Raw genomic sequence first — 27,204 nt, 5'->3', positions numbered from 1 at the left:
ACCCAGGCTGGGATGCAGTGGCACAATCTCGGCTCACTGCAATCTCTGCCTCCTGAGTTCAAGTGATTCTTCTGCTTCAGCCTCCTGAGTAGCTGGGACTACAGGCGCCTGCCACCATGCCCAGCTAATTTTTTTGTATTTTTAGTAGACATGGGGGTTTTGCCATGTTGGCCAGGCTGGTCTCCAACTCCTGGGCTCAAGTGATTTGCCAGCCTGGGCCTCCCAAAATGCTAGGATTACAGGCGTGAGCCACCATGCCCAGGCTTTCATCTTTCCTAATGTAAGTTAAATTACCTCATCTGTCCTTCATCATTACAACAGAAATCTCAAAAGCCGAAAGAATTCTAACATGATACAGGCATTATAACACTTAAACATCCTTAGGATTTATATGGCTTAGAATTTTAAAAAGGAAAGTAGACAGCAGTAATAATAACAGAAACTGAATGAGAAAAATTAATAACGTGATTACACTGCTTAACTTCTTAAAAATCTTTAAAGCACACTGTAAGGAACAAATAGAGTGGCCACTCTGATACTCCCTTATTTAACTGAGACTTCTCCAAGCACCGATTTTTTGATGAGCTCTGGTAGTTTGGGCCAGGGCATTTTCCAGCAATACAATGCAATGAACTGCAGACTTCTGATTATCCAGACACTAAGGGCTTGATTTATAGTAAGCTTCACAATCTCTCCACCTCTGTTCTCCCACCTTATTCCCCATCTGAAGTGCCCTCTCTCCTTTTTTCCAAACTTCTTATGATTCAGATACAACTATTAGAAACTTGACAACCTAAGTACCACAAACAATAACAGAGGGCATAAGACAATGACATGCACGTAAATTTTGTTGCCCCAGGCACTCAGACCACATCAAACAGCACACTCACACTCTTGTGTGCTAACAAAACCGGATCAATAAACATGCCATTCAAGGTCATTCATATCCATATCAAATATTTTAAACATAAATCAGAAAATTTATACCCACATAATCTTGTAAAAAATCTACTGGGATGAAGGAATCTTGGGAATAATATGTAACTCCAATTCACTTTACTTCATTTTCATTTTAAACACAAAAGAAAAGGAGCAAGCACTTCTCCAATTACCTGTTGTGTAAGACTGCTGAATGGCCAAATCTGTTGACATCATGGTGAAGATCAGGTCTGGGAAGCACTGACCAGCGATCACAGGCTAGGAGAAAGAAAAACATATTTCAGAAGGGACTACCATTTCTAATCAACAGGACCTGACATTTTCTTTGGGAAGAAGATTACAATAAAGGGAACTTCATAAAACATGCCTCTCAATTTTCTCAGTTACAGCAATATTTCTGGGTTAAAATGCTGCAGCAGCAGAGCAACAGGGCATGGAAGACAGGTGGGATCATACTGCAATTCTAACTACCAAACACACCCAAAATCCATGACATCTGGATCACTCACCCGACTGCCTATCCCCAGTTTGATCCACCAAACAGTTTGATCCACCAAAATGTTTTTTAAAGCAAGCAAATTTTACATTCTACAAAGCTTATGTCAACAAAACATATGGGTTTCATAATTATTTTCCACTTTTTTCTATATTGATTTGCTCAAATGTAGTAGCTAAAATGGAAAAATACAGGTAGAAAATAGAACAGCAAAAAATTTAAATGTTATCTAATTTTTAAAAAGTCTTCCTAGATCCCCTAGATTGATTAATTTTCCTTTGTCATGACTCATACTAGCAATTTCTCTTCTGGATCTAATACCAACTGGGTGCTGCTATACTATGCCAACCTCACACTCAGTGTCTCACTCTCTGAGCCCTAAATATGTGCCAGACTCTTCCACCTATATGTCTCTGCAAAATGGGTTTCCTCTGCCTGGAGAGTCCTGCCTAAGTTCACCTACCTGACACCTAGTGTCCCCAGGGATCCAGAGGGGATGGCTCCTCCTCAAGAAGGTGTACCCTCCATGACTTAACGGGTACTCAGAGGTACTCTCATACATTCTTTGCAGCAAGAAACACCCTGAAATACAATTCTATTGTCTGCTCATTTCTCTACCTCTTCCACTTTGAGGCAAAGGGCTTTAAGTTATTCCTCTGATCTTCTCAGTGTACAAACTCAGTGGCTGGCACACAAATGTCTGTTAAAAACGAATGTCTGACTTGGAATAGTCAAAATCATAGAGACAGACAATAGAATAGTGGTTGCCAGGCATTGTGAGAAGGAAGAAATAGGATTACTGTTCAGTGGGTATAGAGTTTCAGTCTTAAAAGATGAAGCTCAAGTTCTGAAGATGGATGGTGGTAATAGATGTATAACATTATGAATGTGTTTAATTTCACCAAACTAGACATATAAATATAGTTAGGATGGTAAAGTTTATGTGTATTTTACCAAGACCAAAAAAATAATAATTTGTTTAAAATGAACATCTGATGATTTTTATGAAAGAGACCATCTGGTATGCATCGGCTTTGCATGAACAAATATTGCCCTCTCCTGGTCTGGTGTATTACCACACCAAGACCATGTCTGAAACCAATTTTCTAGGGAATGAGATAAAGCTAATACATGAACCAATTTAACACAGTGCTGATGGTTACAACTGTGTAACACTACCAGGTAGGCATAACATTACAAAAGAGAAACTAGACACCTCAACTCAGCCTCAAAAATTCGCATTCAAGCAATTAACAGGAGTGATTTCAAAAAGAATTTAATGTAGAAATAATTTTTATCAGATGTGTAACATTAGTCAAATGAATATAAAAAATATCATTTGGACCTCTTTCAAATGGCCTGACCATTTTGAACTGGCAATATTTTCAGTCTCCTTTTAAACGCTGCTTATATACAAAATGATGCCTGAAGCTAAAATGGCTTTGGGAAACTTACCAATGTCATAGGCCATGAAATCTGAAGAGAAGCATTTGGCGCCATGGCTCATAGATGTGTCATTGTGTGTGTTTCCTCCAAACACCAGCATGGTTCCACTCACTATCACAGCTGTGTGCAAGTAACGGAAAAATCGGCTGTCCTTAAGAATGGTCCTTTTGAGTTTATTTAGAAATAATAAATACAAGGTTAGTTTTTAAAGACTATTTATCTATCTGCTAATGCAAGTACAACCATTTTATTAACCTCAGACCCAAATGTACAAATCCTTCCAGATGTTTCCCTACATATAAGTAATTTTTTCAACAATAAATTTTAAAGACCATTAAGAATTTTGGCAAAATATATTAAGAACCTTAAATTCTTCATATCCTGTGGCTATATAATACCCAGTTTCTGGGCAGAAATCATGTGAAATATAAACAAAAGCTTAATGCATAATGCTTTCTTAATAAGATAAAAACTAGAAAGAAACCAAAACTTTCACCTGTATAATCTCAGCATACCCACAAAATGGAGTACTGCATAGCTACTAAAAATGATTATTTTTATGACAGAATGTAAAACCGTATCCATGGCAGGGTATCAAATATGTGAGGAAAAAGAAGAAAAACTATTGCTTTATAATTACATTATTTCATAACTCATCTTAGCTTTACATTTGTTAAAAAACTCCAAGCATTTTCTAAACAACCTACTACACATTACAGAATAATGCAACAAAATAAATACTAGCTACTTAGCTACTTTATTATCCTCTATTTATTTCCCAATTTCTCTATATACAATGCTGAACAGAATTATCTGCCAGGCATGAAAACAAAAAGCACAATATTTTCTCGACAATTGCCACTACAGAATTTATACCTTAAAGTGAAAGCTGAAGAAAAGGTACCCACCACATCTGGGTATCCACATCATATCTGTAGAGATCATCTGCAAGCCGGTACTTATTGGCACTGAAAGCCTTGTAGCCACCATGAACGTATAGGGCCCTGGTCCTGTGGTCATAAATACTGCTGTGGCCATAGCCCCCCTGCACAAGGGCACCCTGGGTGTGTAATATACTCCATGTATTCTTATCTGAAAAAAGAAAAACAGTTAAGGGCAAGCATGGCAGGCTCCTCCTCTCTACTACTGAAAATGCCCAAAGAGCTTAGGGCATGAAAAGGGATTCCAGGAGACCTGATACATACAACTTTTTTATCTCTATATTTAAAAGAAAGCCACCTAAAACTTGTAACAAAGCCATGTGGCCTAATTCCAGTCTGTTCTATGTTCTGATGTTCTAATATGCCATGTAGGAAAAGAATTAACTAAATTTAAAGACTTATAGGGCCAGGTGAGATGGCTCACATGTGTAATCCCAGCACTCTGGGAGGCTGAGGTAGGAGGATCACTTGAAGCCTGCTATGTTGGCCAGGCTGGGCAACATAGCAAGATCTAGTCTCTACTAAAACTAAAAATTAGCCAGGAGTGGTGGCACGTGCCTGTAGTCCCAGCTACTAGGGAGGCTAAGGTGACAGCATCACTTAAGGGCATCAAGGCTGTAGTGAGCTATGACTGTGCTACTGTACTCCAACCTGGGTGACAGAGCAAGATCCTGTCTCAATAGATAAAGTAAAGACTCAGATTCCACTCAAATGAACACTGAATTTCCTATAACCTTTGGTGACCAATATATAGATATACTTTATAGGCCTACTTTCACAAAATGTTAATTATAGCTGGTATTCTTACTGCATGCCAACAGATACAATGAAATTTAACCAAAGAAAAGATTATATATTAAAGGGTAAATCATATTCCACTAAACCAATCTCTGAAGGGCTAGGCAAATATTTCTTTTCTTCGATATTTGTTGTTTTGAATCATTTTTATTTATTTATTCATTTTAAACACCCAAAGCATTTTGTGTCATCTTTGGCTCCTTACCAAATTGACAGTGACAAATACATATTACATAGGAGCATCAATAATCTGCATTTCACTGGCAATATATTAAGGTTAACTATGTTTGTTTGGTTTTTTATTTGTTAGTTTGTTTTGAGATGTTGGTTTTGATGATACCACCGTGGTCGGGCTAATTTTTGTATTTTTAGTAGAGACGGGGTTTTGCCATGTTGGCCAGGCTGGTCTTGAACTCCTGACCTCAGGTAATCCACCCACCTCGGCCTCCCAAAGTGCTAGGATTACAGGCATGAGCCACCACACCCAGCCCAACTTTAACTACATTTCAAGATAAAGTGCTGAATCAAGATTAGGTTGAATCTTTCTAAAGAGTCAAAATAATAAGCTTAGAGGTTTTAAATCTGATGTTCAAAAGACATCTACTAGAAAAGATATACCTACCCAAGTCATATTCCTGCACATTGCTTATATATCCATAGAGAGGGCAGTGACCAAAGATGACCAGCATGACCACTCGGCCATTCTTCAGTGTAACAATGTGTGCAGAGTGCCCAACCACTGCATACTGCTCCTTTGCCTTAGGGGTCAACAACACCCATGACTCATTATGAATGTGAAAAACTCTCAACTCATTGGTCACATTCCCTGTTGAATCAATTTTTCCTCCATACATGTAAATTTTATCCTAGGAAAAAAATGCAAACAAAATTCTTTAAAACATTTAAAAGATTAAATCTGAAAACAGAAGCATCAGTTCAAAAGCTCAATTATTCTCAGCTTAAAAAAGGTTAGTCAAGAAACTAAAAATAGAACTACCGTATGATTCAACAATTTCACTAGTGGGTATATATCCAAAAGAATGAAAATGAACACAACAAAGAGATATCTGCACTCCCATGTTAACTGCAGCACAATTCACGAGAGCCAAAACATGGAATCAACTTAAGTGTCCACCAATGGATAATTAAAGAAAACGTGGTGTTGTGTGTGTATATATATATACTATACACACACACACACACACACACACACACACACGCACACACAATGGAGTATTCAGCTGTTAAAAAGAATGATACTTGGTCATTTTGTAGCAACATGGTCTGAACTGGAGGTCATTATGTTAAGTGAAATAAGCCAAGCACAGAGAGACATGTTATCAATCATATGTGGGAGCTAAAAAAGTGGATCTCATGAAGATGGACAGTAGATTGGTGGTTACCAGAGGCTGGCAGGCTGGCGGGGTAGAATAAAGGAGGAGAAAAAGAATATAACTGCATTTATTACCACCAAACTGTACACTTAAAAATGGCAAAGATGGTACCATTATATATATATATTTTACCTCAATAAAAAATAAATTTAAAAAATTTTAAGGGTTAGCAAAGGGCGTCTTTCAGTGAATTACTAGGAAACAGATGAAAAAAGGAAAAAGGGAAATAAAACTAATCATATTCTACATCTGTAGTACTTCACCACTTTTCTTGGACTTCCTCACATGAATCTCAATCTTTTACAGTATAAAATGACTTAGAAAAATAAAGTTGCCTCTTCTTACCATCTATCTACAAAAATGAGGAAATCAAAATGATTAGTCACATTACAATGTGGCTATTCTTAGCTAAACTCACTTATGAGAATAAAAGATAATCTACACTTTTTAATCTATATCTTTAACCATTTAGTGCCATAATTATAATACCCATTACAATTTAAAGCCATTAAAATCTCGAGTTAAAAAAGTTTCCATTTTAATTTTCTACTTATAACGTAGCCAATTATATAATGCCCACAATAAAAAGTTTTCCCCAATTAAAAAACCAATACTTATGTAGCTTTTCAACTTCATAATACATGAAGCAACTGAGGAAAAGTTGAGTTTCTTGCTTAGTACAGAGTGGAGATGTTTTACCTTGTACAATGCCAAAGAATGACCATATCTAACAACCACATTGTTCACAGAATGGTTTAGTGGAAGCCACTCCCTAGAAGCAAGGTCATACCTACAAAACAAACAGATATTTTCACCCAACTAATAAAACAGAACATCTCATATTATTTCATTTGTGACACAATCCAGTTTGGAGATGCTCACTAAACCTGCCATGGATGTAAGGGGGCACTTGTCACCTTCGCAAACAAACCTGACACTTGGGCCCACTGGGCAAGTGGAACTCAGAAAGAGGAGATGGACTACAGAATCCTGGGAAAATAAAGGACTACAAATCTACTGGAAGGTTCTAACACTTCCTGAAAACCTCTTGGATACACAGTCTAAATCATTTAAAGGTTACATTGCACTCAAGGGACTTAAAATTGTATTACAATAACTTTTGTTTCATTTTATCATGAGAAAAGCAAGATGGGTACCAAAAAAGGGATGATAATTAAGCAAAAGAAAATCACTAATATTTCCTTTTCTTTATCTAATTGGCTAAAAATATATTTCCAAATGCCAGAATACCATTATAGCACTTCACTTGTACTATGAATATAAAGACCTTAAAATACAAAAATGCTGAAAAGAAAATAATTTATAATCCTGTCATGCAATTTATACTTACTCAAGCATTACTGAATAATCACATTCAGTATCTTAAAATACTCACTTTGAGTTTTTGCTTGTAAGAAAAACTATACCGTTTTTATAAAAATCATACATGCCCATTATAAACAATGTAACCAATACAAAGAATAAAGAGTTAAGTTTTTTTAAAAACGATCCCCCATTCCATGATCTAGAAATCAGTATCATTAAGTAAACATCATTCCAGACATCTTTCTATGCATGTAAGAGGATACTGTTAATAGAGTTAATTTTAATTTTCACAAAATAGAAAAAAAAAACAAATGATATTTATATTTATATTTACCTTAAGTAAATATTTACTGCTCTTCTATAAAAGTTTACCTGTATATTTCAAGTATTTTAAAAATTTTTAAAAATATTATCATATACAAGCAAAAAAATAAGAAAGTTTATCACAATAGCAAAAAAGGAAACAAATGTCCATCCATTGAAAATCAGTGAATAATATGGTAATATATCCAGATAGATATAGAATAAGTACACAGAATGAAAAATATACTCCAGCAACATATGTCAACATAAAGCTCAAAATAATGTTAAGCTAAAATAGAACACTGCAAAATATTGTTTCTATAGACTAAAAACAGAAATTCATTCTATTACACTTTCATATATATGTAAAATATAATATATATATGTAAAGTATAACATCTATATGAAAGTATGAACAACTGACACCAAAATCAGGATACAGGTTATCTCTGGGACTTTGGAGAAACATGGACGGGACTTCAACTGTTGTTAGCAGTGTTTTATTTTCTAACCCGGTGGTGAATGCATCGGTATTCATTAATTTTCTCTAAGCCTTTCCTTTGATCTTAAATATTTTATACACAATCTGAAGTAAATATTTTGTTATATTTTTGTCACAATTTGTTTGGTGACAATTATTAAATATGAATAGCATATAAATTGACATTGACTATTATTTTACATATTTTTTTAATATTCTACACTTAAAAATACATGACAAATTATTTGAATTTAAAATTATATGCAATTTATTTTTGTAAAGAATTCACTAACTTCTTGCTTTAAAAGTTGAAAAATCTTAGCACTCACATTTCCTCTCATTTCTTCTTCCAATTTTTGTTATAAAAATTAGACTACATTTGGTAATAGTAATTCCATAGTTATTTAGTCCTGAATTATAGCTGAATCAATCTCCTCATAATCCTTTTACCACTTCTCTTTCCTGAGCTCTTCAATTCTCCCCTAGATTTCACCGTCGAGTGGGTTTTTGTTTTGTTTTGTTTAAGTAGAGTTCATAGTACTCTTTCCCTGAGTTCACTCCTGTTTGAGAATATCTGCCTGCTAGCTTTACAGCAAAATGACACCTTAGCTGGGTATACTATTCTTGGACCATCCTTTCTTTCCTCCAGAACCTTGCGGATGTTGCTCCCTTGAACATTGCTGGTACTGAAAATGTTACAGAGAAGTCTGTGGCCAGCTTATTTCTCTCTTTTTTCATGGTTTGCTTTTCTGCCTGGAAGACTGAAGAATTCTGAATCATTCTCATTCTCTCTTCCTCTCTCCCTACCTGCAACCTCTATTTTTTAATGACATGATACTATATTTTACTTCAAATAGAAATAAATCCATCCAGGAATATTATTTTATAAAATGGACTGCATGCAACTGCACAAAGCTTTTGTGGAATTCTGGCTATGAAAGGTGTTTTCTGAGGACTCACATAGCTTCCGACCACACATATACATATATCTTACATTCAATCCAGAGGTTTGTTTCTGTATGTTTAAAAGAGAAGAAAGAAACAGAGGAAGCACAGAAACAGGTCTCCACATTTCTGTCAAAGGATACGGAGGGAGCCCAATCTGTCTCTTAATGTATTTTGCTCCTCTTCTGTCAGTAAGTCAGACCAAGAGCTTGTCAGAGACACTTAGGTGCTGGCAGGTCCCCATAATCTGGCTAAGGTGAACTACCAAAAGACACTTAAACAACATGCTGTTAATTATCTCTCAACATAAATACTGATAGAATAAAACATAAATTCTAAGTACCAAATAAACACTCCTTCTGGGAGCTGAATCCAAGATAAAAGAATAGTAACAACTGATTCTAAGACTTAAGCAAGAAAATAAGCAAAGACAGATTTCGGGAATTCAGAAAAAAATATCTTCTATAGAGTGATAGCACCTCCCTTGACCTGTACCACAGGGTACAGGCTTCAAACTCTACTAATAGCCTGGTAACCAACCCAATCTGGCCACCTGAAGACCAAGGCAAAGGCTCCATGGAGACTAGACATGACCCCAGCCAGTAGGTAGCAGAACTACCAAAGCTTCTCAAATAATTTGTCCTTTATCACAAAAGTTTAATGACTTTATTTTTCTTGGATAGACTCCAAGTACAAAAAAATTCAATAACTTGAAATCAGGTTTTGTCATTGAGAAACTATAATATTTTTCTGAAACACCTTGTGCTGTTTCAATCCATCTGTTACATGTGCTGGGTTATTTTGTGACAGCAATTATATTCATATTTGATCACCTTCTGTCCTTCATGTGTTTTTCAAAAATTTTCTGTTTTTTTCCACTACACTACAATTAACTCAATTAACCTGTCAGTAATTCAATTTTCTAATTTTTGCTATCTAATTTATTCATATTTCTTTAGGACTACAACCTCCCAATTCTTCTCACTGTTATTATCATCTTCTTGTCTTGTAGCTTTTTCTGAATTCAAATTCTCATTAAGTTGATCTGTAGCACGAAGCAGTTGGAAGGAATCTCCTTCTACTCCTTTAAGCTGCTTTTCTTCCATGACGGGTTCTTGTTAGATTTTACAGGCTGCAGTCTTTCTTCCTCTTTATTTTTTCATCATAGAATATTTGCACTAGCTACAATGCCACCTCTTTCATTTTGTTTGAGGTTAGACATAGCTCTCCAGACATTTTATTTACAAAGTGTGGGTAATTTCTTAATTCTGTTCCCACTGTATCTAAGACACGTTTATCAAATTTCCATCCTTTCCATAGCTTTAGTGTGAGGGCTGGTATTTTATGTTCTATCTATTCCTCTGAAATCTAAGGAAATGTGGCTCAAATAAGAGGGTGTATAGTCTATTAGGATAAAATACCCAGACTCTCCTCTCCTCTGAGATCTTGCTTGTGGTCTACAACAGTGCTCAGATCCTATTTTAATTTAAATAGAAGCCCTGAGTTCTGTAGGGAATCAGCCACTTGGTCAATTTCTCCCCTTTTTACCTGATCCTCCCCCATAATTATGTCTCCTGTTCTTCAATTACCATCGAAAATAGTAATGCTCACTCAGTTTGCTTCCTTCTAGATTTTGGGCTATCACCAAGAATTATTAGAATCTCCCCTAGTGTGGTTTCTGTGGCGTGTGTAACAGGTCAGGTCACCTTGGTGTTCCCTGAGTCTGGTTTAACATTTATTGGATTTGCAGGGCACAGTGACTCATGCCTGTAATCCTAGCACTTCAGGAGGCCAAGGCTGGAGGATCACTTAAGGTCAGGAGTTCGAGGCTGGCCTGACCAACATGGAGAAACTCCATTTCTACTAAAAATACAAAATTAGCCAGGTGTGGTGACTATAATCCCAGCTACCTGGGAAGCTGAGGCAGGAGAAGGTGGAGGCAGAGGTTGCAGGGAGCCGAGTTTGTGCCATTGCACTCCAGCCTGGGCAACAAGAATGATATTCTGTCTCAAACAACAACAACAACCACAACAACAAAAACACATTTTTTGGATTTGGTGATGCTACTTTCCTTATTTGGTTGACTGCTGATCGATTTCTTACTATTTTTCTTTTAAACTTAAAAAAAAATAAAAGCTCTTTTTTGCTCAAGAGAAGGAAATTTGGTAATCAAGTTTTAACTAGAAATCTTAACCCAGGGGATCAAGACCACTTATTTCACAAGAGGACCATTGGGTAACAAAATGGGAAATGCTTTTTAATGCAACTAAAAAGTTTTAGGTTAAGAGGACTATGAGGAAAACAGACAGAAAGAGCAATTCCTAAAATACTTTTATGGAAGAGTATAAATGACTATAAAATATGTAATCTAAGTTCCAGAAACACTATTTCTAAAAAGAATCACTAAATTAACTTTTCATGAAAGTTCGTTACTTGGAACTATGCTAATATTTACATGAAACAAATAAAGCTACAGAAATTTGTGTTTTGATCAAGTAGAAAAAAAAGTTATGATCTAAAAAATAATGTGACTCATGAAGTATATCAGTCAAAAAAAAGTAATAGGTGACATTAATATTTCCAGTAACAGATGTTTGTGAAGAAAATAAACCATTCATTTACTCCCCCATTTATTTGATAAATACTTATCTGAGTACCTTTCATGAGCTAAGCTCTGAGTGCAGTGAGTAAACATGGTCCCTAACCATGCAGAACTTGGCAAAGGCAGATAAGGAGCAAGTACAACAGTATGCACAGATATAACCAAAAATCACAAACACTGCCATAAAGAAAACAAAGACTACAGAAAAGAACAACAGGGAGAAATGTCTGAATTGGATGCTCCCTCTGTGGGACAACCACACTGAAATCTAAAGGGTGAGAAGACACCAGCCCTAAGGCCCAATAGCAGGAACAGTCTAGACCAAGGGAACAGCAAGTGCACATGCCCTTAAGGTAATGATGTACACTGTATGTTTTGGGTAAGAAAGCAGGCTGGTGGGGCAGGAGTGCTGTGAATGACGGCAGGCGAGGAAAAACTGACTCTGGGAAGGTAAAGAGTGGTCATATCATGCAGGGCCACTAAATCCAAAGGGAAGACACTGATGGGTTTTAAGTTGGAAATAATATTATTTATATTGTTTAAAGGCACCCCAATTCATGTTTAGCAATCTGATTAATGGGAATAAATGAAAATGAACAGATTTGATAGAAATCTACTGCTGAAGAAGAGATAACAGCAGGCTGTACATAAAGATAAAAGAAAAAATATGTCAAATATTTGGTGACAGAGTTGAGAGCTTAATATGAAATTATGGTATGAGGAGGAAAAGATGGGGAAATATTAAAAGACTCCCAGATTTCTTGCTTCAAGAGAGAGTGAGGATGTTAGGGTAAAATCACATAATGGTAAATATGTATGTACCTTTCATAATATCTACTAGTATAATAGGAGGAAGGCACAATCACTTTCATGCTTTTAATTTTACCTTCTCTTCTCATGGTGGCAACACTAGAGATCAGATTTGGGACAGATTCTAAAAGTAGAGCTAACAAGATTTGACATATTGTGTCAGACAGACACTGGGGTAGTCCTCATGATCTTCACCTCCTGGTGTTCACACCCATGTACAATCCTCTCCCCTAGGAGGTAAGCAGGATCTATGACTTCCTTTTAACCAATAGAATATGGCAAAGATGATAGGATATCATTTCTGTGACATCCATCCTGCTAGCAGACTCAGTCTAGAGTCTCTCCTTGTAGCCTGTTGAAGTAAGCAGCTATACTGGTGAAGACCAAGTGACAAGAAACTGGGTGGCGTCTAGGAACTGAGGTAAGCTCTAGGAGCTGAAGGCAGCCTCTGGAAGTTGAGGACAGCCTCCAGTCAATAGCCAGCAAGAAGCTGGGACTCTCAGTTCTATACCACAAATTGATTCTGCCAGCAACCTGATTGAGCTTGGAAATAAATTCTTCCTCACTCAGGCCTGTAGACGAGAATGCAGGCCAGTTGACACCTTGACTACAGAGGACTCCTGACCAACAGAAATGGTGATAATAAATGCAAACTGTTTTAAACTGCTACGTTTATGTAATTTGTTACGTAGAGAGAGATAATTAATAAATATACCAATACAGGGTGTGAAGAAACAAGAAGTCACAGATGACCCAAGATTTCTGCCTTAAATAAATAGAAGGATAAAGTGGCCATTAACTGAGATAGGGACATGTGGGGGGAAGAGCAGCCTTGAAAAAAAGATGAGTGTGGGACATGCTGAGCATAAGATGCCTAGTACAGCCAGAAGGTTGAGATGTCAATTAAAGAGCTGGAGATAGGGGCTCAGGTAAAAAGTATAGGCTGCAAATACAAATTTGGGAGTCACCAATTATAAAGGCCAAGATATTACATGAGATCACTAAAAGAGTACATAAACAGACAGGGTGACCAAGGGCTAAGCCCTAGTCTGACATCATGCAGAAGTCAGTCAGCTGAAGAGGAACGAGCTAAAGAGGCAAAGAAGGAATACAGAGTTAAAAATGTATATACACACATACACATATGTATGTATCTCAAGGGATGTGGCATCCTGGAAACCAACTAAAGAAAGTGTTTAAAAGAGAAGGGAAGGATTAACTGTATCAACTGCTGGTGCCAGATCAAGTAAGTTGAGAACTAAGAATGCAAAATTAAAAATTCAGCTCCTACATCACACTAGCCATATTTCAGGTGTGAAATAACCACACATGACCAGTGACACAACAGAGTAAACACAGAACATCTGCATCATGCCTGTAACTTCTATGAGACAGCAGTGAGCTACAGAAAAGAAGACAATAAGGGGGCACAGTTGTAGGTGAAGGGGAAATGTGGTGGCAGGAGTTTGTGAAAGCTTTATCGTTCAAAAGAGAAGCAGGAAGCAAGGCCACTACGTGAGAACGAAAACAGAAGAAAAGGTGGTAGGAATTTGAAAAATAAAAGATGATATGAGAGTTAAGAAGGAGAACAGGAGAGGGAGTGACAAAGAATCAATGGATTATGGACCCCTGAGGGGTCAAAGACTGTTAGGGTATTAGAAAGATCTGAAAAAACTGGAAAGTGGCTCAGGTAAGATCCCCTGCAAGCAGAGTTAGAGATGGGGATTCCTATACAAGTGACTTACTGAGGGAATGCTCTCTTGACAAACATCAGGAAGTGAGACAAGCAAGGTACTCAAAAGAAGGAAGGAATAAGCAAAAAGGTGGTCTCAGCTGACGTGTAGCTTTGGCCTGATCCCAAGGGAAGCTCTGGAACATGAGTTTCCCATGTAGAAGCAGGGTCAGACTCACGTACCTCCATTTAGCCAGTCAGTGGCTGGGGACCAGGGTGACCAACCATCCCATTTCATCCAGTACTGAGAGGTTTCTTGGGATACAAGACTCAGTGCTAAAACTGGGAGAGTTTCAGGCAAACTGGTTGGTCTCTATACTAGGAGCTATCCTGGGGATAGAGCATAGTATTATAGGTATTCCTGGGTAAGACAGCTCCAATCTGCTGAGAGAATTTTTCAGAGAAGGGTCAGCTATGAATTGACAACAGCCAATCTGCACAGCAGATTGGGTGTACCAGTCAGTCAAAGATAAAGAGATTTGGGCAAGGCACCAACAGTGTCCACCACAGAAGAAGGTGGTTGGAATGTGGAACGTTTAGAAATGAGATTACGGAGGGGCTGCACTTATTGATAATGACACAGTCTAGGAGGTGTCCACACAAATGACTTGCTGGGTAGAGTCTGGAAAGACAGCATGAGCCCCTGAACAACTCTGGGGCTTTCTCTGGGTTGTCCAGCCAAGAAAGAATAGAGACTGACAACAGCTCTCTTTGCCCCAGAGGAAAGGGGGATATGTAAGAAAAGCTCTGTAGAGACCCAATCTCCTAAGAGATCTCTGGGTACCACCTGTGCCACCCTCAGTACTGGCAAACAGCTCTTCTGATAAAAAACATGAAAATGCCTAAAATCTGTGTAACTAAAAACTGAAATAAGATATGACTTTAAATTCATATTCAGGAAAGCATTTGTGTTACAAGCAAAGAAAATAGTTGGGGGAAAAAAAAAAAAAAAGAAAGAAAATAGTTTGAATCTATGTATGGGGAAAGAGAAGAACCCGGAGGAACACTAACCTGACTTGACCACTGCTGCAGACTATTGCTTATAGGGCTTGAACTAAGGCAGCAGCAGTGGGAATAGAGATTGGGCCAGTTCAATTCTAAGCAAAAAAGAACAAAGCTGGAGTCATCAGGTTAACCTACTTAAAACTGTTACTACAGGGCTACAGTAACAATAACAGCATGGCGCTAGTACAAAAACAGACACAGACCAATGGAACAGAAGAGAGAGCCCAGAAATAAGACCTCACACCTACAACCATCTGATCTTCAACAAGCAATGGGGAAAGGACTCTCTAGTCTATGTATGGTGTTGGATAGCTGGCTAGCCATATGCAGAAGACCAAAACTGGACCCCTTTGTTATGTCATATATACAAAAAACAACTTAAGATGGATTAAAGACTTAAATGTAAAACTCAAAACTATTAAACCTCTGGAGGATAACCTCGGCAATACCATCCTGAACACAGGAATGGGCAAAGATTTAATAACAAAGACACCAAAAGCAATCCCAACAAAAGCAAAAATTAACAAGTGGGCTCTAACTAAACTTAAGAGCTTCTGCACAGCAAAAGAAACTATCAACAGAGTAAACAGACAACCTACAGAATGGGAGAAAATTTCTGCAATCTATCCATCTGACAAAGGTCTAATATCTAGCATCTATATGGAACTTAAACAAATTTACAACAGAAAAATTAAACATTAAAAAGTGGGCAATGGACATGAACAGACACTTCTCAAAGAAGACATATATGTGGCCAAGAAACATATGAAAAAAAGCTCAATATTATTAGAGAAACGCAAATCAAAATCACAATGAAAGGCCATTTTATGCAAGTCAGAATGGCTATTATTAAAATGTTAAAAAAAAATAACAGATGCTGGCAAAGTTGCAGAGAAAAGGAAACATACACTGTTGATGAAAGTGTAAATTAGTTCAATCATTGCGTTAATACATGTGGCGATTCCTCAAAGAGCTAAAAGCAGAACTACTATTCAAACCAGCAATCCCATTATTGGGTATATACCTAGAGGAATATAAATCATTCTACCATAAAGACACATGCACACAAATGTTTACTGCAGCACTATATGTAACACCAAAGATGTGGAATCAACCTTAATGCCCATCAATGACAGATGGGTACAGAAAATGTGGTGCACATACACCACGGAATACTATGCAGCCATAAAAAGAATAAGATCATGTCTTTTGTGGGAACACAGATAGAACTGGAGGCTACTATCCTTAGCAAACTAATGCAGGAACAGAAAACCAAATACCGCATTTTTTCACTTACAAGTGGGAGCTAAATGATAAGAACTCATGGACACAAAGAAGGGAACAACACACACTGGGGCCTATTGGAGGGTAGAGGGTGGAAGGAGGGAGAGGAGTCGAAAAAATAACTATTGGGTACTAGGCTTAGTACCTCGGTGATGAAATAACTATACAACAAACCTTTCTTGCATGAGTTTACCTACATAACAAACCTGCACATGTATCACTGAACCTAAAATAAAAGTTTAAAAAAATTAATTTTTTTAAAAAGGGACTGTGCCAGTTTTACTTGAGAGACATTTTGAACGTGAATCTACTGATTTTGATGACCTACTGACTAAACAAAATAGAAGGAAAAAGGAAATTGAAAAAGGACTTCACAATCTCAGCTTGAGCACCTGGGGAAAACAAATCAGGATTAAGAGCAGGAAAACAAATATAAGGTAATTTCAGATCATCCAGTTTAGAGATATAGGATTATTAGTATTAAAAATGATAATCTACACATGGATACTAGGAGGGGAACAACAGACACTGGGGCCTACTCGAGGGTGGAGGGTGGGAGGAGGAAGAGGATTAGAAAAAATACCTATCAGGTAAAAATACTATGCTTAATACCCAGGCAACGAAATTATCTGTACACAAAACTGCCATGACACAGTTTACCTACATAACAAACCTGCACATGCACCCCTGAATCTAAAAGTTAAAAAATAAACAAAAAATTTTAAAATGATGGTCTTCCAGAGGGAGTTTGTTTTCCTCTAACCTGTGAATTTTGAGAGAGGTTGTATGGATATATCAAGAACATATACAGAAAACCTGAAGTATGCTTTCAAATCCTTTTCAAATGGAGAATATTAAAGAGATGTAATACATGTTACATCTAATTTTCTTTTTAGATCATACTTTTGGTACAAGGTTTCTAAAATTGTGCCAGAAAAGAAACCTTAGGCATTATGAAGCCCACTCCCCATCTCAGCATCCCTCATTTCATGGGTAGGAAAGAATCCACAAGACTTGCCCGGTAGTAGAACAAATTAAAAAACAGAGACAGGTAAGTGCATTTTGCACATTTTACTCACAAATTTTGGTGTGTTCTTCTAATTTTCCAAGTTATTTTATGTTACTTGTTTCAACCATTAAATCTAATTTTAAAAACTCAAGAGAAGGACAGAAAATCCATTGTATTTACCAGTAGTTTTGATATTTTCATTCATTCTTCCTAATGTTCCAAGATTCCTTCTTTTATCATTTGCTTTCTGTTTAGAGAACTTCCTTCATTATTCTTTTAGGAAAAGTATGCTGGCAACAAATTGTCTTAGTTTTTCTTCATCTGAGAATGTCCCAATCTTCTCTTCTTTCCTGAACGATATATTCACTGAATATAGAATTCTACACTGACAATCCTTTTCTTTCAGCACTTCAACAATGTTGTCCCACTTCCTTCTGACATCCATGGTTTTGGACAAGAAATTCATTGTCATTTGAATTCATTTGTTCCTGTAAGTGTTAAGTTCTCTCTCACTTATGTTTTGGAGTTTTTCTTTCTCTTTAGTTTTCAGAAGTTGGACTCTGATAGGTCTTGGTGTCTATTTCTTTGGGTTTATACTATTTGGAGTTCACAAGAATTCCTGATTCTGTCGGTTCAGGTCTTTTGTCATATTTGGAAATTTTTCAGCCATTATTTCTTGAAGTGCTTTTTCAGATACATCCTCTCTCTCCTCTCTTTCCAGGAGTCCTTCAGGGACAGAAATGTTGGGGTTGTGACAGTCCCACAGGTCTCTGAGGTTCTGTTAATTTTTTTAAAAATCTATTTTCTGTCTGTTCCTGAGACTGAGGAATTCCTAATGTTCTGTCCTCAAGTTAACTGTTTGTTTTCTCTGTCCTCTCCATTCTGCTGTAGAGCCCATCCACGGAGATTTGTCTTGGTTTTTATCTTATATTTTTCAGTTTTAAAACTTTCACTTCAAAAGTAAAAAATTAAAAAAAAAGTTCCACTTGATTCTTATCTTCTATTTCTTTGGTGAGACATTTTCTATTTTTCATTTGTTTCCAGTGTGTCCAGAACTGCTCATCAAGGCATTTTTCTGATGGTGACTTTTAAATCTCTGTCAAGACAATCCTGACATCTATGTCATCTCCATGTCAGTGGCTCTTCTGATTGTCTTGTCTCACTCAAGTTGCAATTTTCCTAGCTGTTGGCATTATCAATGATTTTCCGTTGAAACCCAAACATTCTGGGTCTCATGTCATGAGACTCTGGATCTTATTTAAATCTTCTGTTACAGCAGTTCTCCTCTGACACCACCCCAGTGGGCATGGGGAAGACTGACTCCTTACTGCGGTTACTGCCAGGTGGGAAAAGTCCAGGCTCCCCATGTGGTCTCCGCTGATGTTATAAAGGTGAGGGACGGCTCAGTATGGCCTGGTCTCCACCAGTAAGAAAAGTCCCAGCCCCTAACTTGGTCTTCTCTGACACTGCCTTGGGAGGGGTGTTGGAATCCCTTACTACATTCTGGCAAGGGTGGAAACTTAGGCTCTCTCCTCAGACTGTGCTGGTGTGTATGGAGGTGGGACCATATTTCTGTGGTATGTGGGTGAAGTACAGGAGTTATTGTCCAAAAGTTTTCTGTCTTTCTATGCTGCCCCTTTCCTGGCACTCAAGCTAGAGAAAACATGCTTTTCTTGGGGCTTTTTCAACTTGTGTCTTGTGGCATTTCCAGACTGCCAGCCTCCCCCAAATCACATGTAGGACATATGAGGCAAAAAGAAAATCCCTGGAACTCACTGCTGTTCATTCCTTGCACTCTAAAGTCCCTAGCTGGACTGCCATCTTCTCTCTAACTTTCAGAGCTCTCGCTTGTTTTATATATAGTGTCCAGGATTTTTAACTATACTTACCACAAAAAGTGGGAAAACTGACCCTCAATCCTTTTTATTTTTGAGACAGGGTTTCACTCTGTTGCCTTGGCTGGAGTGCAGTGGTACAATCATGGCTCACTGGAGCCTTAACGTCTCAAGCTAAATAGATCCTCCCATCTCAGCCTCCCTAGTAGCAGAGACTATAGGCACACATCACCACACCTGGCTAATTTTTGTATGTTTTGTAGAGATGGGGTTTCATCATATAGCCCAGGTCTCAAATTCCAAGACTCAAGTGATCAACCTACCTCAGATTCTCAAAAGTGCTGGGATTACAGGCATAAGCCATGGAGCCCTGCCTTCATTTATAATTTTAAATAATTTCCTCCTTTCATATTCTATTTCTAAAGTAGTAACTACTGTGTTTATTTACTCTGTGTCCTTCTAAGTTTCTCTTTAATTCTGAATTTCTAAAATTTTTATATTCTGTCAGAACTTCAATCACCTCACTTGTAAATTTTAAGTTCTGATTATATTTTTCTTTCATACGCCATTTTCTTTTTTAAAAATATTTATTTATTTATTTATTTATATTTAAGACCCAGTTATGAGACTGGCTAATTTTTGTATTTTTGGTAGAGATAGGATTTTACCATGCTGCCCAGGCTGGTCTCAAACTCCTGGCTCAAGCAATCCACCTGTGTGGCTTCCCAAAGTGCTAGGATTACAGGCATGAGCCATGGCACCCTGTCTCTTGTATCATTTTCTTGTTTTGGAATACTGAGTTAAAATTTTCATCAGTTTTGTGAGGATATTTTCTACTGTTAATGCTTTCATGTATGAAGAGGTTTGTTCTACTGTGTGTTCCCTTTTTTAAAATAATAACTTTCTATGAGATTTGATCTTGATATTCTTCTGTTGCTCAATTTGAAATGAAAGTATTTTTCTCTGAGCTTTTATAAGGAGGCCAGGTGTAGTACAGGTTTTCTAACTTCTCAGCTCTCAAACTCACTCTTCCATTGTTTTAATATACTGTTCAAATACAGGGCAGTATACTTGAGACTGCCTGGTTCTGTTCCCTCTGACTGTTATTTCAACTTTTACTTTGTCTCTACTATCCCTGTCATGTTCAATTTGAATTCTACTTCCAGCAGTTCTTCCTCAGTGTGAAACTTTCTCCTTCAAAGATACTTTGGCTGGTTTATTCTGAGAAGAAGTAAGGTATAAACTGCTCCAGCCCCTTCAGATACTACTATGGAAACCTTGAGTTATTGAGTTACCCACCTTGTTACTAGAATATACAAAACTCTTTCCAATTCCAGCTGTTTTCAATCAGTTTGTTGAGCTTTTGAGTGAGAATCTTCTGGATCCCATTGGTGTTCCCATTGCTCCCCTCTGCTCACTCCTGCACAGATGCTGATACCACACAAGTCTATGGCTATCAATGATTTAGCCTCACCCATTCATAGTTACCTTCTGACCAAGTTTTTTTTGTTTTTGAGACAGAGTCTCACTGTTGCCCAGGCTGGAGTGCAGTAGCATGATCTTGGCTTACTGTAACCTCTGTCTCCCAGGTTCAAGCAATTCTCCTGCCTCAGCCTCCCAAGCAGCTGGGACTACAGATGCCCACCACCACACCTGGCTAATTTTTGTATTTTTAGTAGAGAAGGGGTTTCACCATGTTGGCCAGGCTGGTCTCAAACTCCTGACCTCAAGTGATCTGCCCACCTTGGCCTCCCAAAGTGCTGAGATTACAGACATGAGCCACTGGGCCTCGCCTGACCAAGTTTTCTTATAGATGCTGCTCATGTTTCTATAAATTTCCTAGACTAGTCATGCGATGTGTTTTAATGACTATGTTTGGAGAGATGCAGAAACTAGGCCAACACTGCCATATATTTCCAGAATCCATTAATTAACAGATGCTAATTTTTTGACAACCTTCATTAACAGAAAATACCTAGAAAAAAGTTTCAAGTCATAAAATCAGCAAGATTAAGTGTTTATAAATTTTTGTCTACCAGTCCATCTCCAAAGCTAATTCCACCACAACAACATATATTCTCCCTTCCAAATGAGCAGCATGGGATCAGCAAATAGATCTGGAACCCTGGGACATAGTAGACAATGGTGTAATTTCCACTAGCAATCTATAAATTAAAACCATTTCACCTTTGGAACTATTAATTAAATTAAAAGATAAAATAATCCCCTACTTATATAGAAACTACTACTACATATCCTTAAAGCAAAACAGCAGAGACAGTATTTGAAAAAGACGAATTATTGCTTATCATGACAATGAATTTTTTGTAGCACTCAATTTTAAAAACTCAACATATGTCAAAATAATTTGAAAGACTACTACCAAAATATTAACAGGGATTATCCTTAGGTAGCAGAATTACTAGTGATTTATTTTTGCTTATCTGTGCTTTATAAATTTTCAAAATAAAAAACTAAGCTTCTTGCATAAATGTTTAAAACAACTTACGCTAGAACCATGTTATAATCTGAGTGGTTGAACATATATCCTCCAACAACCCACATAATGTTTCCATTGACCACAGCTTTATGAGATGCTCTGGGGAGCTTTAAGTTAGAATATTCCTCTCGAGTCCAAAATGACTGGTTAGCTGGTACAGGAATTGAACATCCAGGACCTAATAAAAACATAATGAATTAGCTTCACAAAAAACAGATTTAAAGCTTACTGCATTTTAAGTTTTAATCATCTAAATGTAACAAATAGTTAAATAATATTTAGTCTTTCATTTAGCATTTAAATGTCAGACAAATCCCTTTAATTTTTATTTTAATTTATTCGGGGTATTGACCAAGGGCAAATCACATACTTTCTAATGATAACTTGACTATATCAAGGTTAGGTTTTTTTTTTTTTTTTGGTAATGAAATCCTTGCTTAAGCAACTCTCAGGAGAAAGCCCTGATAAATAAATTATTAATTCACATGAAAAATCTTAAGGATAAAATATACAGTTGTTCCTCAATACCCACAGGGGATTGGCTCTAGGACCCCCTCAGTACCAAAATCCACAGATGCTCAAAGTCCCTAATACAAACTAGTGGTGAAGTACTTGCATATAACCTACACACATCCCGTCATATACTTTAACTCACCTCTAGATTACTTATAATACTTAACACAATGTAAATGCTATGTAAATGATTATTTTCATATGTATATCTTTTACTTGTATTATCTTTTTTTTATTTTTTTGAGACAGAGTGGCCCAGGCTGGAGTGCACTGGTATGATCTCAGCTCACTGCAACCTCCACCTCCAGTGTTCAAAGACATTCTCCTGCCTCAGCCTCCTGAGTAGCTGGGGTTACAGGCACCTGCCACCATGCCCAGCTAATTTTTGTATTTTTAGTAGGGACGGGGTTTCACCATGTTGGCCAGGCTGGTCTTGAATTCCTGACCTCAGGTGAGCTGCCTGCCTTGGCTTCCAAGTGCTGGGATTATAGGCGTGAGCCACCACGCCCAGCCTGTATCATATTTTATTGTGTTTTTTCTGAATATTTTCTACATGTGGTTGTTTGAATCTGCAGGTGCAGAACCTGCGGAGATGGAGGAATAAGTGTGATAATTAGACCTCGGAGTAATCACACAAAATATTCATCTTCTGGTAAATCAAGAAACTTAAACAAATTGAAGAGACAGACTCCATTCTTGGGAGGTTTAGAGCTTCTGCTGCAATATTTGCATAATGATAGATACTGAAATGCTTCAATTATTAATTCTACAATGTCAGCCAAACCCAACACTAAGGTATGTAAACAAGCATATTTCCTTTCAAAATAAACAGGTTCTGAGGAAGGAGTAAGTTTACAAAGAAAATCACTAAATAAAATCACTAACAGTTACTATCACCCACCCCTTAAAAAATTCCCCAAAGCTTCTTTAATTATTAATGTAGATAATGCTATTAGCTAACTTGTTTAAGATTCCAATATATAACTGACTACAATTCTCTCTGAACTTAGAGTGTGTTTCTGAGGCAATATCATTATTGTCAGCTCTTGTCCCATCTTCCAGCTTGGCTCTCTGCTACATCCTTTCATGGGTAAGACCAACTTCTTCAACTTTCACAAACAGGTTGCAAAAAATGTCCTACCCTCCGTAACTCTAAAGAGACCACAACCACACATGTATGAAATTGAAATTCAGGCTAACACCCTTTTGGGCCTTAGCCCACCTGTACCCAGGTGAATACATTAATAAAAAAAAAAAGAAATTGAAATTCATAAGCAGCTGGATAGAGGGATGTTTCAAATTTAAATGCTACCTGGTATTTGATTAACATAAATTATATGGGTGCTAAGAATAAAGTCAATCTATAATTTATTTAACTGGGAATGTTCTATAAATTTAAAGAAAAATAAAAATGAAAGAGTCTCCTACCCTGCCAGTCTAAGAAGCAGGAGCATCCTCTGACGTCACTTGAATTGCAGATGCCTCGATGAGGAAAACCACAGTTGTCTGTACAGTGAGGAACGTCACATGCTTCACCTTTCCAGTTTTCAGAACATTCACATTCAACACTGTTGCTGCTATTATTGATCTTACACTCTCCTCGGCCTGAGCAATTATTTGGACACATGTCATAACTGTAAAAATAGGAGGGAAAATTACATTAACACAAGGCAGATTAACTTAGCAGAACTTCCTCCCACACAGGTTTAAGAATCTCACTGTCTCAGTTCATTCACAAGCATAACTGCAGTACTTAAGGATTTAGCCCAAATGGGTTTGCTCAACACTATACAGCTATAGCCTCAGGTACAAGTAATGAAATCAAATCAACTCTGCTGGATTCTCATAAGAGGATAACAACAAATAAGTCAAAGAAATTACAAGGAGGAAGGAGATTTGTGCAGAACTGTTAGCTCCTCAAGTGTGGGATGACTATCCTATTCTCGGTAGCCTGCTAATGATAAGCTTTATAGAATTGCTGAATTCATGCTTGGAAGTTTGGGAAGGAAAAGAGTAAAACAAACTGCCAACAACAAACTACCATCCTCATGGTACATATTCCTCTGTATAGTCTCTGAAAATTTGTATTTAATAAAATGTGAGGTTACTGCCAAGATTGGTATATTTAAAACTCCTTAGTAATTTTATCTACTCATTTCAAATGGAAGAAGGAGGGTTAGTTTAACTTAATGGAAGAAATTAACTACGGCCAGGCGCAGTGGCTGATGCCGTAATCCCACCACTTTGGGAAGCCAAGGTGGGCAAATCACAAGGTCAGGAGTTTGAGATCAGCCCTGACAACATGGTGAAACCCCATCTCTATTAAAAATATGGAAAATTAGCTGGGCATAGTGGTTAGCGCCTGTAATCCCAGCTACTGAAGAGGCCGAGGCTAGGAGAATCACTTGACCTCAGGAGGCGGAGGTTGCAGTGAACCAAAATCAGGCCACTGCACTCCAGCCCAGGTGACAGAGTGAGACTCGATTTCAAACAAACAAACAAAAAGAATTGAACTGTAATACATCTCATAATAACATAACTTAAGATAACTACTGACAGTGCTTTGAAACAATGTAATTCAGAATTTAAAAGGGGGTGATAATGGACTATCAAGGTACTTTAATGAGTATAGATTTCTTCTACTATTCAATACATGACAACTACTATTATTTGTTGAGCTATACTTTGTAAAATTCCAATGTTTTTATCCATTAGCAGAAAAGTCCCTGTCCTCTAGGAGAAGTTCAACAGCAGCAACACCTGGGTTAAAATTGTGGTCCCACCACTTATTGTGACAATCTACCTAACCTTTTCTTGCCAGTTTCCTCAATTATAAATGAGTAAAAAAACAGAGCCCAGACCCTCACTGAATTTATAGAAGAACTTTAAATGAGAAAATTCATGTAAACTGCCTGATGCTATGCCTGGCACATTGTAAGCCCTCGATCTATGTTAGCCATTATGGTTGTTAAAACACAGTGGATAGTCTTCTGAATGGAATCACAAATACTAGACTTAAGCATCTTACCTGTAAGTAATATTAAATCCAGTCAAATTATAAGCAGCATCACTAAAAAAATGCAGCAGGGCATAGCCTGATGTGGCAACAACCTCAGGGACAGTCTCATTGCCATCTCTCTCAGGAACAATGAGGCCACTGAAATGAAAGCACACTTACAGAGTAAAGCACAAGCACAGATATGTCAAATTGTAGCAGACACAAATTAAAAACAAATCCAACCTTTTAATTTAAAAACCACATCCAGGAAGAGTGGCAAATTCCTGTGATAAATATATAGTGCTACCCTATTAGTTCTGGATCCTCTGAGGAACAGATCTGAATCTTTTGCTAGGCTTCCTTTATTCTGAGTCATATTTCTAATAACATCTGAAATCAATGGTCCTATTCTTATGCAACTTTTATAGGGCCCCTTTGAAAAATAAACCTCTACAATCACATAAGGTAACAAATTTTATGAGTAATGAATACCACATATATATTGCTGAAAGACATGAGTTTTTTTTAAGGTATGCACTTTAATTCAACTGGTCTCAAGTTACTGTACAGGTAAGCCCTGGCTGCCTCCATCTACTCTCAGGGAGACCAAAAGCCTTCATACATCTCAAGTTGGGAGACAAGAAAAGGGGAGCCACAGAGGCTAATCTTTCAAAATAAAACAAAACAAAAAAGTATTAAGGCAAAGATTAAAAATCTTTTGCATTACATAATTTACCTGAAAGTGAGACAGTTTCACACTTGTTGCCCAAACTGGAGTGCAGTGATGTGATCTCAGCTCACTGCAGCCTCTGACTCACGGGTTCAAGGGATTCTCCTGCCTTAGTCTTCTGAGTAGCTGGGATAACAGGCACCTGCCACCACACCAGGCTAATTTTTTTGTATTTTTAGTAGAAACAGGGTTTCATCATGTAGGCCAGGCTGGTCTCAAACTCCTGACCTCAGGTGATCCACCTGCCTCGGCCTCCCAAAGTATAGGGATTACAGGCATAAGCCATCGCGCCTGAGATATTTTATATAAAATATTCATATAAAAATATGAAGAAGCTAGATAACAAACACCCATAACCCCAACACTGTTAGCATTCTGATGAATTTCCTTGCCTAATTGATATTATTTACATTGTATATTCTATTTTACAAATAAAATATATGCATTTTCTATGTCATTAAAAGCTCCCTAGGTTCTCCTTAGGGCCTCACTCACAACCCAGCACATAATAGATTCTAAATAAGTGTTCATTGAGTGACTGGTTTAAAAAAAAAAAAAAAGACACTTATTGAGTAAAAGGATCTAAATTATGCCTTTAAGACTCTAGAGCCATAATATCAACTTGCTTTCCAGAAGAGATATGTGACTTGAAATCCTATCAATACAGAATGAACAGTCCATCCCACTTCACTCTGCCAACAACAAGAACTACTAGTTCTATTTGAATTTTGCTAATTTAATAAGTAAAAGGCAATTTTTTAAATTGTGGTTCTGAGTTCTTTTTACTCCTGAGATTAATCATGTTTCTTTTGCCTACCTGCTTCATTTCTTCATGTGTCCACGACTTTAGCCCCATTATTGATTCACCACCACCATCCCATTCAGTAAAAGCCTAGATCCTTGTCAGGCCCTACACGATCTTGCCAGGCCCTACCCAATGAACAAACCATCTCCTATTACTCTTCCCTTCACTCACCCAACCTCTGTGCTTTCACAGAGCACACTACCAACTTAAGTCTATGACAACTTAAATGCTCATTCACTCTGACCTAGTAATTCTGTTTCTTTGTACAAGAAATACTTGCTCAGGTACACAATGACCAATATACAAGAATCA

General features: G+C 37.3%; 1 protein-coding gene across 1 annotated transcript in view; it reads right to left on the bottom strand.

Moving 5' to 3' along the window:
• The window catches only part of ATRN (attractin), a 170,146-nt gene that overhangs the window by 91,167 nt on the left and 51,775 nt on the right, over window positions 1–27,204 (bottom strand). The window contains exons 4-11 of the mRNA XM_002747312.6: window positions 25,388–25,516; window positions 23,788–23,993; window positions 21,856–22,024; window positions 6,714–6,804; window positions 5,243–5,486; window positions 3,790–3,973; window positions 2,891–3,045; window positions 1,113–1,197 (exon numbers count right to left, since the gene is read on the bottom strand). Coding sequence (XP_002747358.2) covers window positions 1,113–1,197; window positions 2,891–3,045; window positions 3,790–3,973; window positions 5,243–5,486; window positions 6,714–6,804; window positions 21,856–22,024; window positions 23,788–23,993; window positions 25,388–25,516 — 1,263 coding nt within the window. The remainder of the gene's footprint in view (window positions 1–1,112; window positions 1,198–2,890; window positions 3,046–3,789; window positions 3,974–5,242; window positions 5,487–6,713; window positions 6,805–21,855; window positions 22,025–23,787; window positions 23,994–25,387; window positions 25,517–27,204) is intronic.

Source organism: Callithrix jacchus, chromosome 5 (genome assembly GCF_049354715.1).
Source record: "Callithrix jacchus isolate 240 chromosome 5, calJac240_pri, whole genome shotgun sequence".
Classification (NCBI taxonomy): domain Eukaryota; kingdom Metazoa; phylum Chordata; class Mammalia; order Primates; family Cebidae; genus Callithrix; species Callithrix jacchus.
The sequence above is the reverse complement of the archived record's forward strand: the minus strand, read 5'-3'. Positions and strand labels throughout refer to the sequence as shown.